Source organism: Motacilla alba, chromosome 1 (genome assembly GCF_015832195.1).
Source record: "Motacilla alba alba isolate MOTALB_02 chromosome 1, Motacilla_alba_V1.0_pri, whole genome shotgun sequence".
NCBI lineage: Eukaryota > Metazoa > Chordata > Aves > Passeriformes > Motacillidae > Motacilla > Motacilla alba.
In genome coordinates, this window is record NC_052016.1 from 3,416,321 (window position 1) to 3,432,599 (window position 16,279).

At 43.1% G+C, this 16,279-nt stretch overlaps 1 protein-coding gene across 2 annotated transcripts in view; it reads left to right on the forward strand.

Moving 5' to 3' along the window:
• The window catches only part of ERG (ETS transcription factor ERG), a 138,631-nt gene that overhangs the window by 26,332 nt on the left and 96,020 nt on the right, over positions 1 to 16,279 (forward strand). For both annotated transcript variants that reach the window (XM_038138184.1, XM_038138163.1), the window contains exon 2: positions 10,832 to 10,919. In XM_038138184.1, coding sequence (XP_037994112.1) covers positions 10,881 to 10,919 — 39 coding nt within the window. In that variant the 5' untranslated portion in view covers positions 10,832 to 10,880. The remainder of the gene's footprint in view (positions 1 to 10,831; positions 10,920 to 16,279) is intronic.

The following is a 16,279-nucleotide window of genomic DNA, read 5'->3' on the forward strand; positions in this document are numbered from 1 at the left end:
GGAAACTGCAGCCTTTTCCTTGAAGTTCTGTTCATTCTTGCACAGAGAAAGAAGTTGGAGAAGCTGTGGATATTCCATCCCTGGAAGTGTCCAAGGCCAGGTTGGACACTGGGGCTTGGAGCAGCCTGGGACAGTGGCAGGGGGTGGAATTGGATGAACTTTAAGGTCCTTCCAGCCCAAACCTATGGCATTCACATTCTCTGAAAAAATCCCTTCGCTCAGGATTTTTCTCCTGGGAAGCTGAGAGGCCTCAGAGAAAAGGAAAACAATTCTTATCTCATTTGCTTCTCCTGTGTTGTGCTCATGTGTGGAATGTGTTTGGGGATTGTTTACCCACAGGTGATTGTTCCATTGGATTCTACTGTCAGTTGTTTTCACTCTTTGGCCTATCAGGGCTAAGCTGTGTTGGGGCTCTGGAGAGAGTCACAAGTTTTCATTATTAGCTTTTTAGCATTTATTAAGTTTATTATTAAGCATTTATTAATTTATCCTTTCTGTATTGTTTAGTATAGTTTAGTATAGTATTCTTTATTATATTATACTATTATAAAGTAATAAATTAGCCTTCTGAGAACACGGAGTCAGATGCATCATTCCTGCCTTAGTCGGGGCATCCCTGCAAATACAATACAAACCATTCTGGGGCTCTGTGATGATTCCATGTCTTTAGACATTACAACCATTCCCAGTTTTTGGGGGGGAACTGCTTCCAAAGTGGTTCCATCTATATCTCTTTTCCATGCTGGGACCTTCCCAGATTCTGCTGGAAAAGAGGGACTGAAACCAGCCTTAACCCTGGAATCAGTTTTCTCCTCCAGCTGGAAATAAAACACATAGTAATTATAGTTAATGAAATAGTTAATATTTCTTTTTCACTTATCCTCATGCTGGTTTTGCTGCCATTTTTTCTCTGCAGTTTCTTTGCCTGGTGTCAATTCAGGTTGGGTGAACTAAATACATTCCTCTTCCCTCTGTTTTTAGTGTCTGAGGAGGAACAAAGGCATTTCCCTTGCCATATAAATAGAAATAATGAGGTTTTTTTTCAGTGTGATTTTTTTTTTCCTTGAATTTCTAAGTCAAACCTGCATTTTTGCTTAAAAACTTGCTTTTCAGGTTCAGTAATGTATTACAAATTTAATACTACTGCTTTACACTCACTATTAGCAAATACATTTAGATCCTTAAAATATTATTTTTCCAAACACTGGACTTTACAGTTTCACAGATGACAGGTCCATGTTTCATCTAGCGAAGTACTTCAAAATCCAGATGCTGAAAAAATGAGCCTAAAATTATGCATTCAGTCAGTATAAGCTATTTATAGACATTCTTCAAATGCATTTGAAATAAAAAAAGAACAAAAAACAAATCTGTGAAGGTTACAAATCAAAGCATTATTGGGGATGACTTGTATCCTTCCAAGGTACTTTCTTGCTAAGGATGTGGCATATTTCTGTTTTTTGTAATGCATTAACATATTTATTGATAAAGTGAGATTCAGGCTGCAGTGGAGGTGCCAGTCTTTCTGATCTGTGTATTTCAACAGCTTTTGCAGTGCTGGTCAACACTTAATGGAAGTCACTGATTTCTTAAATACCTTGTGTTTATACAGCTGTTCTGTTGTTTTTTTTTTTTTTCTTTCTGCTTTCCAACATCAGAACTGAAAGTGCCACAAGTAGAAAGATAAATTAGAAAAAAAAAAAAAAAGTATTTTGTGCCAAAGATGTACAAAAGGAGTTAAAAAGCATTTAGTAACAGAAAGGAGGATTAGTCTGAAGAACTTCAGAGGGTGTTTAGTTTAGTTCTGTGGTCAGATGATTATTTCCACTGGAAGCTGGCTGTATTTACCAATATTCTGAAGAAGGATCACCACAAGTATTTACAGTTTGTCTTAAGAATACTTTAAGGGAAAAAAACTGGTGTTGCCAGTCATGTTGTTTGTGTTAATGTTCCCTGTGAAGGGTGGAGCTTCAAAACAACAGAAGAACCCTGCATTGAGATTGTGAAGGACCTTCCATGCTTCTGTCTTGTTAATCCTTCCACAGAGGACTTTTCATCCCTCCTGATACCCCACAAACCATCCCTGTCCTTCTGCCAGTGCAGGGGACACCCGGACCTGCCTGGAGGAGGGAGGCAGGTGCCACAAATGCCTTTGGAAACAAAGCTGTGCTGGAGGACACCTCACCCCAGTGTTGTTCCACTGGGTGTCCTTAGCTGTGCTGATGCCTCAGGTTTTGGCTTTTCTATTTTTCAGATTCTGTGCTGCTTTGGTGTGTAATTATGAGCTTCACATTAGGGGATGGTGAGCTCTCTGCACAGAGCAGGGAGACAAAACAATTCCTGCTCCAGCTGGGCACCAAGGACAAATGATCCAAAGCTCAGCCCAGGAGCACAAACAGCGTGGGCTGGAGAGAGAAAAACAAGCAGGGTGGGAGTGCCTGGGCTAAAGCTGGAACTGGACAATGAACTGCAAGGTGCAAATGGAGCAGAACTGATCCAAGGGAGAGACCCCGTGCCTGCTTGTGCATTTTGGGACCATTTTGGTTCATCTTGGGTGCAGCCCTGGCTGGGCTCTTGTGCTGCCCAAGGTGGATCCATGGAGGCCTTTGAATAAATCCCTGCTTTATTCTTTGACTCTGTTCTAGGTCAGCCTTCCCAAGGCATCAGTGCCAGGCTTCTTTTTTGGGAAAATTTCCTCATAGGCGACAATTTTCACACTCCCTGGAGCACCTTAGGTCCAGCTTAATTTCTTTTCTTTTAGGTCATGGCACTGAAGTGTGCAGGTTGAGGCTGGGAAACTACCTCAGTTCATCAGTTTATCATGGAATCTTGGAAAGGTGTGAGTTGGAAGGGACCTTAAAGATCACCCTGTTCCAAACAGGGACATTTTTTATAGACCAGATTTCTCCAAGCCCCTGATCTTGAACACTTCCAGACATGGACTTTGCTTGGGATAGATTCCCAGGTGTTCACTGGAGCTCATGGGTGACTCCCCCAGGACAGGCTCTGCTCTTTGCAGCCCCTGGACCAACAAAAGCGACTCCATCAGCACAGGAAAAAAAAATTATTTGTATATATATTCTTTTTTCATTAAAACAATGATTTTCTTCATTAGAATGAGAAGCATCCCCAGAAAGCGTGGGGGAGAAAAAGGAGGACAACTTTCCAGGGCAGATTACAGAAACATTTGTTGCATCCCTAAAAGTGAGTGCTTGCATGCAACAGATTCAGTGCCAGTACATTCTGTTCCTGAACAACATATACATTTCTTGAATATGACAACTCAAGAAATTTATTGAAAGCAGAGAAAATGTTAACTATTTTTTTTTCTTGCTCATGTATTTCTAAACTGTCATTATACTTTAGATCTCTCTAAAATGAATTGAAGATTCTCCAGTTTTTAGATATTGTTTTTCATTGTAATAATTCAGGACTTTTCTGGGTTTGACAAGAACTGTTGGATGATCTGTGGTAAATAATATACAGGTCTAATGTACTCAGCAATTACTGAAAGTGCATGGTGTATGTAATTTCTGATTGTGCAGATTTAGTCAAGTAATTATCCTTGAAAAAGCTGTGAGGTGTTCACACAGTTATTCACGACTTCTTATAATTACTACTGTTTGCTTATTAAGTCTGTGCCATCAATTTGTACTCCATCCTTAAATGTGGTTGAAAATACGAATTGCTGCGTGTGCTGAGAAAGCTGTCCTGATTCTGCACTCCCATTTTCCACGGGATTATTAGAAACAGATCTTCTGTGAACAAAATTAAAACTAGAGGCAGAGGTAGGTATCTGACAGCTAGAGAGCCCCTAGAGGATCCAGTCCAATGTTCTGTACATCAGCTGTGTTTTGGGTTCACAGAGGAACCTTCCTGGTCTGGAAAATTTAGGAATCAGAAGTGAGTGCACAATGCCTGCATTGGCCAAACCAGCAATCTTTCTTTTAAAAATGGCCCTAAAGTCCAAGAAGCACAAGCCAAGGAGGGTTGCAGGAGCTGATAACACCCGCCATGGGATGGTGATAAGAGAGCCCACCTGCAGAGCTGCCCCAGCCCTGGGCCCAGCCCAGGAAGGAGCTGGAGCTGCTGCAGAGAGCCCAGAGGAGGCTCCAGGATGAGCAGAGGGCTGGAGCAGCTCTGCTGGCAGCAAAGGCTGGCACAGCTGGCATTGTTCAGCTGCACAGGAGAAGCTTTGGGCTGAGCTCAGGGTGGCCTTGCAGGGCCTGCAGGAGCCCCAGGAAACCTGGAGAGAGACAATTCCCAGGGGATGCAGCGACAGCACACAGGGAATGGCTCCCAGTGCCAGAGGGCAGGGCTGGATGGGATCTTGGGAATGAGGAATTGTTCCCTGTGAGGGTGGGGATGGACTGGGATGGAATTGCCAGAGCAGCTGTGGCTGCCCCTGGATCCCTGGCAGTGGCCAAGGCCAGGTTGGACACTGGGGCTTGGAGCAGCCTGGCACAGTGGAATTTGACTGGATCTCAGAACTTTGCTGGTGACCTCTGTGGTTTTGCACTTGGAAGGGCACAAAGTCTTGTATTCCTGCCTTAGCTTTCCCCTTGGCATCCCATGTGTGTGTCCAAGTATCCTGCAACAGGATAAGCATCAGGGAGTAATCATTATCAAACATCCCTGCCTGGAATTAAGACACACAGTCAAAATCTTGAGCTGTGGAAAGTGGTTGGTGCAGTTAAATGTGTCAGACGTGACTCAAAAGTCTCCTTCCTTTCTGAAGATATTACTTCATTCATGTTAACCACATTTGTAAGTGGCCTGGGCTGAAGAGATAGTGTTTGGGGAATTCCAACCTCTTTTATATGCAGTTGGGAGTTTCAGGAATGGCTGCTCTGCATTCCACATTGACATATAATCCTCATTATGGCTTTGAATAAGAACATGGTAATTCGCCAGAAAAATAAATAAAACAAGTTATTGGTCAGAGGCGTACTATATAGGGAGTACTAATAAAACCAAATATTTTTGGCTGTAGTTTAAAGTTCCTACTGTAAATGAGCTAATTTAGGGCTGTATCCTCCCCTGAGATCATGGGCTGGAATGTGAGATAAGCAGTAGCTGCACAGACACTTTTGGGTGGCAGCACAGAAATGTGCCTTCTCCATCCTTCAAATGGGAGGAGGGGGAGTTTCTGTAGGAGAACTGACCCTTCCAAGGAAAATGTACTCAGAAGAAAATCCATGTTCAGTGTTGATGAACTCCAGGAGGGCCAGACACAGACACAGCTGGCAGAGACATGTTCTGAGATTGCTGCATCCCTTTGTCCCCACAGATTTAGGGACATGGAGTAGTGCTGTGAATCCAGAGCCAGCTGAACCCTGGCCATCTGTGCTTTTCCAGCAGGTGCTGACAGTGGCTTCTGCCTCCTCAGTTACTGACTTGCTTAGGGTGATATTCCACTTGTGGTGTCATGGTCAGCTTGAGCGCACAGCTGCTTCAACAGGAGCAGGTCTTACCTGCAGCCCCGAGCTGGGACTGCTCCCTCCTGCCTTGTCCTAAGGGCTCCAGGGCCACCAGGAATCTCTGCATTCCAGCTGGAAGGGAATCCCATCTGGAAGGGGGTTTGCTGCCAGTTAGACCAGCAGTGGTGACCTGAGTGACAGAAATAGTGTTGACCTTGTGTGAGGGAGTGAACTTGTCAGCATGGCCATGAAAGCAAATCCTTGGGAGGCTTTTTGGGAGGAGGGCTGGGTGGGGGAGTTTTCCTCATTTCCAGAAAAGAATCTATAAAAAATTAAAAAAAGAAAAAAGAAAGAAAAAGGAGATTTAGAATCTCTCCTATGAAGACACACTGAGAAAGGAGAGCTGCAGAGGGACTTTTCACAAGGGCACTGGGGGACAGGACACAGGGAATGGCTTCCCACTGCCAGAGAGCAGGGTTAGATGGGATATCAGGAAAAAATTCTTCCCTGGGAGGGTGGGGAGACCCTGGCACAGGGTGCCCAGAGCAGCTGGGGCTGCCCCTGGATCCCTGGCAGTGCCCAAGGCCAGGCTGGACACTGGGGCTGGGAGCAGCCTGGCACAGTGAGGTGTCCCTGCCATGGCAAGGGGTGGCACTGGATGGTTTTAAGGTTCCTTCCAGCTGGAGGTGTTTCTTGAAAGTGAAAAATTTGGCAATTTTTTTTGCTGCCACAATTGAGACCAGCCCCACTCAGCTTTTATTTCTCCCACTGTATTTCTTAAACAAATAATGCCTAATAATAATAATAATAATAATAATAATAATAATAATAATAAAATCGCTCATCCAAACTATCAGGAGATGTAATTTGAAAATTGTCAATGAGTTACACTTCTGTTTAAATTGCTCTTAAAGAACTAAGCACATCAGACAGTGCACAACACAGCCAGTGGGTTCTGTCCTGCGAGGTCAGGGTGAGTACAAAAAGTTATGGAGAAGTTATGGAAAGTTGAAGAAACTTCCTGGCTTGGCACATCTTTTTGTATTTTGGTTTTCTTGTCCTTTACTGTTGTTTTATTTGTGGTATTCACCTGCAATCAAATTTTACCCTCACAGCAAATACTGACTGCATGTGAACAGCCTTGGCAGTAGCATTTCTTGAGGGTGCAGATCTTTCCTCAAGGTTTTATTGTTGGGGCTGTTAAAACACTGAGAGGTTACAGTGAAACAATAAATACAAAAAAAACCTCCTAAATTGAAGTGGTTATACCCAACCACAAGTTAAGCATAAAAGCTTTGAGATCATGTCATGCAGCTCTGCTGTATAGCTCCCTGCCAGTGGAAGAGTTGTGGTGTTTCACACTTACCTGCTTTACAAATGTGAATTATAAACTTTTCTGTAGCCTTTCTTCAGTGGACACTGCTGGATTCTGCTATTGGAGCCATTTTTTTTTCCAGAAATCCATGGAATCCTGCAGGCACCCAGGGGCTGGGGCTCCCTCATCCCCTCCTGGAGCACCCCTTGGCTTCTTGGCAAGCCCCAGGTGCCAGCAAGAGCTGCAGCACCTTCTTCTAAACCTGGAAATATTAGAGAAGGGAAGGCACAAACTTACAGTAGCATGCTGGGCAGGAAAGTTCTTTTCTTTGCTTAGCAGTTCCTCAAATTGCAGGCTTGTAAGGATCTTCTGCTCCTGAGTTTTGCCCACATCAAGAAAGGCAGGGTGGGTGACTTTCTGGGCTGGTTCAAACAGTTTATTTCAGTGGATGAGGATTTCACCTCTTACTTCTTACTCCTGTTAAAGGACTTCATTTAAAAAAAATTAATAACAATGTAATAATTTCAGTAAAGCCCTATGGCATGAATAAAGCAGCAGCTCAGGGGGATAAGTGCACTCTAGTTTTCTCTGAGTGCATCCTTGGATGTGTAGGCTGCTTCTAAACTGCAGCAAGCCTAAATTTGGCTTAAATTCACAACAGGAGGGCTCCCATCATAACTGGAATCATTTTAGGGGTCCAGACAGGCTGAAAAATCACATGTAGCATATTTATCTACCTAAAAAGTGCAGCTCTAACCTGCAGCAACAGGAGCTTGTGCTGTTTCTGCATGTCACTGAGAGCAGGTTTACAGTGCTCTGCCTTTGGAATATCCCAGCCTTTCTCTCTGGTACACACTGTTTGACCAGTGCTGGTGGGACCCAGGCGCACAAAAAGAGATTTCCTGGCAAAACAATCCAGCAAGGGACGTCTCAAAAGTATTCCAACAGCTGAAAAACATCAGTTCTTTAAAAATATGTGACCAGTCCAGTTGCATGACAGTGTGAGAGGGTCTGAAAGTCCTGCTGGCACTGACTTGGGATATTCTGCATAGCTGCTCAGGGATTCACCTCCTGTGAGTAATGGTAAACATCCCGAGTCATGCTGGTAGAAATTTGGTGTGATGCCAGTCCTGATATTTTAATCTGTCCTGAGGATCAGAGGGGAATTCACGTCTCCTGCCTCCAGTATTGCTGCTTCTCACTAGTGGCATCCTTCTGTGTGACACTTTGGATGTGACAGAGGAGGGAAACCAGTCCCAAAAACCTGTACTGCTAAAGCTGGATTGGTAAATGCTAGTCTTGACTCAGGAGGCCAGGAAGTGTAAGAAAACCTGCTCTGTGGATACAAATTTATCCTTTTATAGAGTCACAGCATGGTTTGCGTTGGAAGAGATCAACTCATTCCACCCCTGTCATGTGCAGGGACACCTTCCACTATCCCAGGTTGCTCAGAGGGTTATCCAGGATAACCAGAATATCCAGGATATTCTTCCAGGATAACCCTGAATCAGGAAGGCTGTTAAGCAAGTGTTTTAACTTTCAGTTTGTGTTGTAATAGCCTTGTTTCAGTTTCCTGGAGAGAGATGTCTTGCAAAACCAGGTTTTAGTGTCAGTTTTGTCTCTTTCTTTAGAGTTCTGCTAATTTAGGGGGGTGCAGGGCAAACCCTAGAGCCACAAGCAAAGCCTGTCACAGACCATCAAGCACAGACATGACCAGCATGAAATTTGGGGTGGGGGTGGAGGAGGGTCTGGCAATAGATACCATCTGCTTCAGCGAGTTAGTACCAAATGTCTGGGAGCTTTCAATTCCAGCCTGTAAAGGTGGAGCTGAAATAATGAAAATTGTGTTTCTGTTTGGAGTGAGCAAGGAAAGCTGTCACAGCTTTTTTAAATTTTTTGTATTTCTAGCCATGATTTCCAGAGGTGAAAAGATAAAAATTGTTTATTTTGCAGACAAGGACTTGTCCCACTTTAGAGTAGCAAGACTGGAATATGCAGGTGAGAAAGAGGAATACACTACCAAAGGTTGAGTTTAAAGCAGAATTCCCACTTTTAAGTCCATAACAGTACAAGGGAAAAGTCAAATGACCAGAACAGTTGCATACTCATTTTTCCAACTCATGTTTGACAACATTTGCTTGTCTTTGATTCCCATTCCTTATGGTGCAGAGTTGGCAACTGGTTTGCAAATGTTCTCTGTCATCTTCTCTTCCATAAAGGATCCATCTTTTTGGGGAAAAGATGTGAAATGAGTGGCCTGGAATAGCTCAAACAACTTCTCTTTAACCCAAATTAACTCAAATAACTTCTCTTTAACTTTTAACTTTCTCTTGAGAGCTTCAAGACTGAGCTGTGAGAGAAAGATCTGGCTTGAGGGACACAGGGCATTTTTGGGGATGGAGCTCAACACGTATTTTTTAAGTTTAGGTGTTGTTGAAAGTTGAGCAAAAATCTGGGTGTGGCACGAATCCCCTTTCCTGGGTGGGCTTCTGTAAGTGGGGGAGAGGTGCAGTTGTGGCATCACAGTGCTGGGAGTATAAAAACACTGAGAACATGATCTAACACTGGATTCAAAATACTTGTCTGTCCAGTTTATGTGAAACTTCGCAGTTTCCAGATCCTGTGTGTGATGCTTCAAAAGCTTAAAATATGAATCCCATAAATCCAATGAGGATGTGGCAGGCATGGATTTACTGGGGAAGGGAGGGAGGGAATTAAAAGCACATCAGTGCTGTTGGTGTTTCTGTCTGACTTCAATCTGAACAAAGTTGCTGGTGAAATTTTGCTTTTACTGAAAAAGCATCTCTTGCTTTTGAAGTTCTGTGGAAAGAAGTCTTTAAAACCATTATGTCAGTATGCCATTTGATCATCCACAGATAGCTGGAAAAAGTAGAAAAAATGGGAATTTGGCTTGTTTGGGGATTTCTTTAATAGGCCTTCAAATGAATTACTTTATTTTCATGGATTTAAGGGGGAAAGTTGGCTCTTTTAAGTAGTAAGGGGGAGGTGTGCAAAGATCTAAATGGTGATACCTTTAATTGCTCTGTTTAGTGCAATTTATGCAAATTAAGCTTGAATAGTTCATAGATGGTCCCCTCACTTCACTGTCTCTGGGGCAAGCTGCAGCTCAGTGTTAGCCAGGCAATATTTACCTAAATCAATGGGTAAAAATGCAATTTGATTTTCAAGTTAGTGTAAATGTGAGAGCAGATAATGAAATTTTAAAAAAAGCTGATGCTGAGGAAAATGACTGTTTCCCTGATAGTGCCTTGCTGCTTTAAAAGATGAGTTCAAGATCATGGGCAGAAGGAAACCTCTTGTGTGAAAAATGGGAATTTCCAGTTTTTTAAGGGAGAACAGAGAAAAAGACAAGATTACTTTAAGTGATGTTCATGTTCCCACATTTTTTCACATGTTCTAATTTTTTGATTTATTTATCCCAATTTCTTAGCACTTATTTGGTGTTCAAGTTACTGAGTAGTACTCCACATTATTTACATTAAAAACTGTTGTTATTTTAAAGAGCTTTCATGGTTTTCCACCCCCTACACATGCAGACAAATGCACCCCACCTGCCCCAGCCCCTCTGCACTCCATTACTGGACATGGATAAGGGATTCCAGAACATCCCTGCTCTGAAGTGCTGTTAATTGAGGGTCTGGACCAGATTTGCAGCTCTTGTAAATGGGCACAGCTTCAGTGAAATGGTGCTTTTTTTTCTATCAGCTGCAGATCTGTCCCAGTCCTGCTGTGTGTTTCTAAATTGGGAAGAATGGCTTGTGGAAATCTCAGATATCTTAGCGAATAATGGGGCTGGGCAGGGCAGAGCATGTCCCAAGTTCTTATTTTGGGAAAACTTTGCATTGCAAATAAAAACCATTTTTCCATGAAAATTTCAGGGCTGAGTGTTTTCTCCTGCATGAAATAAATCCTCAGCAGACCCTGTGCAGGCAGAAGTGTCTTAGAGCTTCAGCTGTGCTGAGTCTCGAGGAGGTCTGGGGAAGGAAAGATGCTTATCAGTCTATAAAAAGAGATTTCTATTGAAAATAAACATTTAAAGTATAATGATATGCCTTTTGTTTCTCTGGTTATGCAGCTGCCTTGGGATCTGAGCTCCTGGTAAACACGTTGGCCTGTTAAAGGACATGATTCAGACTGTCCCCGATCCAGCAGCTCACATCAAGGTTAGTTTCCTGTTTATTGTGAGTCCTCAGATGTTTGGAGAGCCATAAAATTAGAGAATATGTACACATACCCCAGCTTTTCTTGCATGTTTATGAATTGTGCTACTGCCCAACATGGGCTTTTTTATTCCTCAATATTTATGTGCTGTTGTCTGAGTCAGCCCTGCAGTCTTTGTTGCTGACACCTGTGTGATCTGCTCTGAAGCATGTTGATATTTTAAAGATAACTATTCCTAAAATTAACCCTCCTTGATCATCCTTTAATATTTGGTGTGTTTGATGAAATGTACCTCCTTGAAAAAGACTGGATTTCTCTGTCCCTGGTTCTACTCCACGTCATCCAGTGGCAAACATTGAATTCAACTGCAGAAGGAAAATGAACATAATGCAAAAATTCAGATCCAAACAAGCATCACTTACATAATTGCAACATTTAAAACACCTTAAAACTGGCACTGGTTTGCTGTGTTTCAGAAGGAAGTGTTTGTTTTTACTGTATTATGACTATTAATATTATTACTGTGGTTTTCTTATCCTTCTTTATGGAACCTGTGGGACCTGGCAGATGCAGCTGTTGCAGAGAACAAGTAATTTTGGGGTGTTGCACACAAATTTCATCAGGAACTGGAGTGATAGGACAAGTAGCAATTAATTCAGACTGAAAAAGAGGAAATTTAGGTTGGATATTGGGGAAGAAATTCGTCCCTGGGAGGGTGGGCAGGCCCTGGCACAGGGTGCCCAGAGCAGCTGGGGCTGCCCCTGGATCCCTGGCAGTGCCCAAGGCCAGGTTGGACACTGGGGCTTGGAGCAGCCTGGCACAGTGGAAGGTGTCCCTGCCATTGCAGGGGTGGCACTGGATGACTTTTAAGGACTCTCATTCTTTCTGACTGCCTTTCTGTCTGGTTTTTTTTTTTAAGTTATATTTTCTGCAACTTCTTTCATGGAGTTTCTCCTCAGCTGGCTGCCATCTACCAGTCAGCAGCTCTCTCTAGAAAAAGCTCCTCTGTACGACTTATTTTTAACTGAAGCATAGAATAAAAATGAAATATTATTTTAAACAACTCCCTTTTTCTGTAAAACTCAGTGAATGAAAGAATCTCTCTCTCTCTCTATCCCTCTGTGTTGTTTTTGGGTCGTGTTTAGTTACTAGGATGAGTTGCAGTGGTGGGAGAGCTCGTTCTTTCCCCCTCTCCAGGTTTTCCAGACCCAACACTTCCACAGCCTTCTGGTCCTCAGTTGTTTTTTATGGAAAGAGCAGAAAAACAAATCCTCCTCCCCTCAAAAAATTGAGGTTTTGCCTCAACATGGGTTACAACCAGTAAGACTTGAAAACATTGAAGGGGATTTAATACCTCTTCATGCTGTTTAAATGGCCACAGCAGCAGAAATAACATAAAGAATAACTCAGTTCCATGCTTTCTGCCAAAACTGGTGCCCAAAGAAGGTTTTTGTAACCACAGGAGTTAGTGGGAGAGAGCAAGGCTGGGTATGAAAGTATCTTATTACAGCAAGAGAGCTGCATAAAAATCTCTGTAATGGTGTGTTCAAGGGAATTGCAGGAGCCTGTTCTCAGCAGAGCATCACCCCAAAGTTGCTGTTTTATTGAAAAAGGGTGTGAGGAAGGCAATTACTTTAATGCTGTGTTTGGGGTAGGAAAGCTGGCCAGCTCCACTTCAAATCCTTCTGATTTCTGTTTATGCCATTAGGGCCTGCTGTGGTCCAAACACATTCTTTGGAAAGCAGCCACGGATGCTCGGGTCATTTCGGCTTTAAACGTGGACATAGCTGCATTCTTTAAAATAAAAAAGGGATTAAAGTGGTGCAAGGGATGTGGGAAAACCTCTTTGGTGTGGTGGGCTTTTCTGTCTGCACTGGTCACAGCTCTGGTGCCCCCAGCTTGAGGAGGACATGGAAGCAAGTCCAGAGAAGGCCACAAAGTTGATAAGAGAGACTGGAGCACCTATAGAGACAGGATGAGAGGGTTGGGATTTTTGAGCTTGGGGAAGAAAAGGTTTTGTGGAGCCTTCACAGCACCCTCCAGTGTCTGAAGGGGCTACAGGAATCCAGAGAGGGACAATTCATCAGGAGCTGGAGTGACAGGACACGGGGAACGGCTCCAAACTGGACCAGAGGAAATTTAGGTGAAGATATTGGGGAAAAAATTCGTCCCTGGCAGGGTGGGCAGGCCCTGGCACAGGGTGCCCAGAGCAGCTGGGGCTGCCCCTGGATCCCTGGCAATGCCCAAGGCCAGGTTGGACACTGGGGCTTGGAGCAGCCTGGCACAGTGGAAGGTGTCCCTGCCATGGCAGGGGTAGCACTGGATGAGCTTTAATGTCCCTTCCAACCCCAACCATTCCATGATTCTATGATTCTATGATCTCTCATTGCTGTTGTGATGCAGAAGAGACAAACTGGGTTCATTACAATCATCCTTGATAAGGTTTTGTTGAATTAATCGTGTTCTGTCACATGGTGGTGTTTCTCTATATCCTTCAACAAGCAGACACAGCCTCATCCGTGCACATTCAGAGCTGGACCTTTGAAAATTCACCTTCTGGGAAGTGTCTGGACTCTTAAGATTTGGCAGATTGCAAGATTTAAGTTTTCTGCCTGAACCTGTGCAGAAAAATAATGCAAAATATACAAGAACATGGCAAGATGAATACTCAGAGATGTCTTTTTTTTTCTGAAAAGGGAATTTCATGTGCATCATGTGAGTTTTGTGTTTTCTGTTTTAAAATCAGCCTTTTCTGGTACCAGAAGGAAAATGTAACAAATCTCAATGTTCTTGTGCTCCATCCCTGAATGGGATAAGAGCTGGATTACCCAGGATTACCCATTCTGCACTCAGGCAGATCCTGTCCAATTTTGGGAATGTTTGGAAAGCCTCAGAGTGTGTGTCCTCCTTCTGTTTGGGCAGCTTCATTCCAGAGGTACTAAAGATTAAGCTTTACATTTTTCAGCTTGAATGAGGCATCTGACATTGATCTGGTGACCCTGTGGCTCCCTAAGGTGTGATTTCACCTGAGTCATGACTTTGTGTTTTGTCCAAGCACAAAGAAAAGAAACATTTGATATGGACAAGAAAAAGGATGAGTGTTTTCAGATTTTCATTTCCAGCTCAGCAAAATAGGGGGAATTCTGACCCTGATATTTTTCACACATTGAGTGCCTGTAAGAGAAGTGAAATAAATAAGCCTCCTCACACTGATAAAATTGTGGCTTTGTATAGGCAACACTGAAATTTACACACACTTTCATGTGGTATTTTTGTTGTTCTGTTATCATTAAACTCCAGGTCTTACAACCACAGTCACAGAAAAACTCCAAAATGATGCCCAACATTTGCATATTTTATTTTTAGGGGTTTATACTTTGTAAATACTGACCTTTAAAATAAACCTTGTATTTTTTTTAAGGGTTAAATTCTGCTTTCAAAAGAGGTCAAATGTTTGACTTCAGTTAGCTTGTGCCATCACTGCGAGGGGATTTTGTGGAACCAATTCTAAAAAAAACAAGTTACTGCTCTTCCTTTAGGCCTCGCTGGGAAAGGAGAATCCAAAGCATGGTGTAGGTAAAAAAAGACTGTATTTATCAGTAATGGTGTCTGTCCTGGGATAATGGGTGTGATTTTCATTGGATCAAGGCTGCTGGAAGATTTGGTCAGTTCACATTTAGTTGGTCTGATTTTTCTGTTCGTTGGTGATGATTTTGAGATGTGGGATGAAGAGGTGGGCAGCAGCTTGTGGGTGGCACGCTCTGGATTTTCATTGCAGAAGGTGAAGAATAGGAACAATTTACACCCCAATTAATCAAAGGGGACATTCTTCATAAAAAATTATCCAAAGGCATCAAACATTTCAAGCCAAGCTTGGCCGGTCTGTGTCTGTACAACCTCATTTGTTCTGTGGATGTAACTGAGGCTGTTGCCTCTGAATCTGTCAATTTTGGGTTATTAAATCTGGAAGCTGTTCCTGATATTACAGTGAATGAAAACCTGGTTTCTTAGAAGGAATAAAAGAATTATTCCATAGCAATTTCTGAAAACCGCACCTGAATTTAGCACTTCTCTGCCTGGGTTGTGGTGGCAAATCCACATTTCCATGCACAGCATCCCATATTGTTGCTGGAAGTATCACAAAACCTGACCTCAGAACTCCTTTTCTGGGCAAAGAACATTGGATTTCAGGTTGTGACAGTGTTGAGATGCTGCTGGATGTACCTAATCTGTTGTGTTATGGTTAAATATGGGGGGTTTTTTGTTTTGTTTTGTTTTGTTTTGTTTTTTTAAGTGGTATTATTTGCTAAGGAATATATTCTGGGTCTGATATAATCTGTTATTTTTCCTGGAATTGTAGAGTCTCTAAATAGGATCCAGGACTTTGTTATGCTGGGAGTTTTGTATGCACAATACAGTCTCTGCCTGGACAGGCAGGGGGACAAGAAGGGAAGGACAACAGAATTATTATTTTTATTATTATTATTATTATTATTATCATCATCATCATCATTATCATCATCCTCCAGGATAAGGAGGATAAAGCCAGGCTTTTACCCCCACCTCTTTTTGGGGTCTTGCCTGAGCCAGAAGCCTGGTCCTTGTGGATTCTTTGCATGGCTAAAGCACTTCTTTCACTGCTTATGAAGTGATATTTGGGCAGCTCAGCTGGGAGTGAGAGCATGGAAATCCAAGCCAAGGATACAAAGAGCTTGGCCCAAAGCCCCAGGTGAAGTAAACTGAGACCCACTGCAGCCTGGATGAGGAGCATGGAGTTCTCCTGAATCACAGCCTGCCACCAGGTGATAACATACTCCTATCCCTTCCAGAAAATGTGGAATATCTGCTCCTGACCAAAGAGCCAACCTTCCTCTGGGTGTGAATCTGTGATGACCCCATGGGCAGAAGTCCTGTGGTGTCCTCTCTCTGGGAGAAGGTGCCTTTAGCCCCAGAGCAGGGAGGTGAGCAAGCTCCTGGGTGTTACCTGGGCTGCAAACTAGTGCCTGGCAGCTCAGGGAAAACTGCTGCCTGCTTCATGACAGATATGAAAAGGTTTTAGTATCAGCAGCCCCCAAAGCTGAACAGTTGTAGCTCCATCCCCTTTTCTTCCCTCTCGCTGTGGACTTCATTAATTATTCTGGTGAAACTTTAAAAGCTCTTCCCCTGTTTTAATACTGCCAGGGTGAAGCCACAGTTTGAATTTCGCTGTTCTTCTTTCTCATTGTGCTGGATTAGAGCCCCTAAATCTTTCTTGAATGATCACCACAGCTTACTTTGTGTCCTCAGAAAATAAAGTTTACCATGGATGGGTTTATAAACAGAGTTTACCGTGAATGTGGGTGGCACTCCTCCCTTCCCTCTT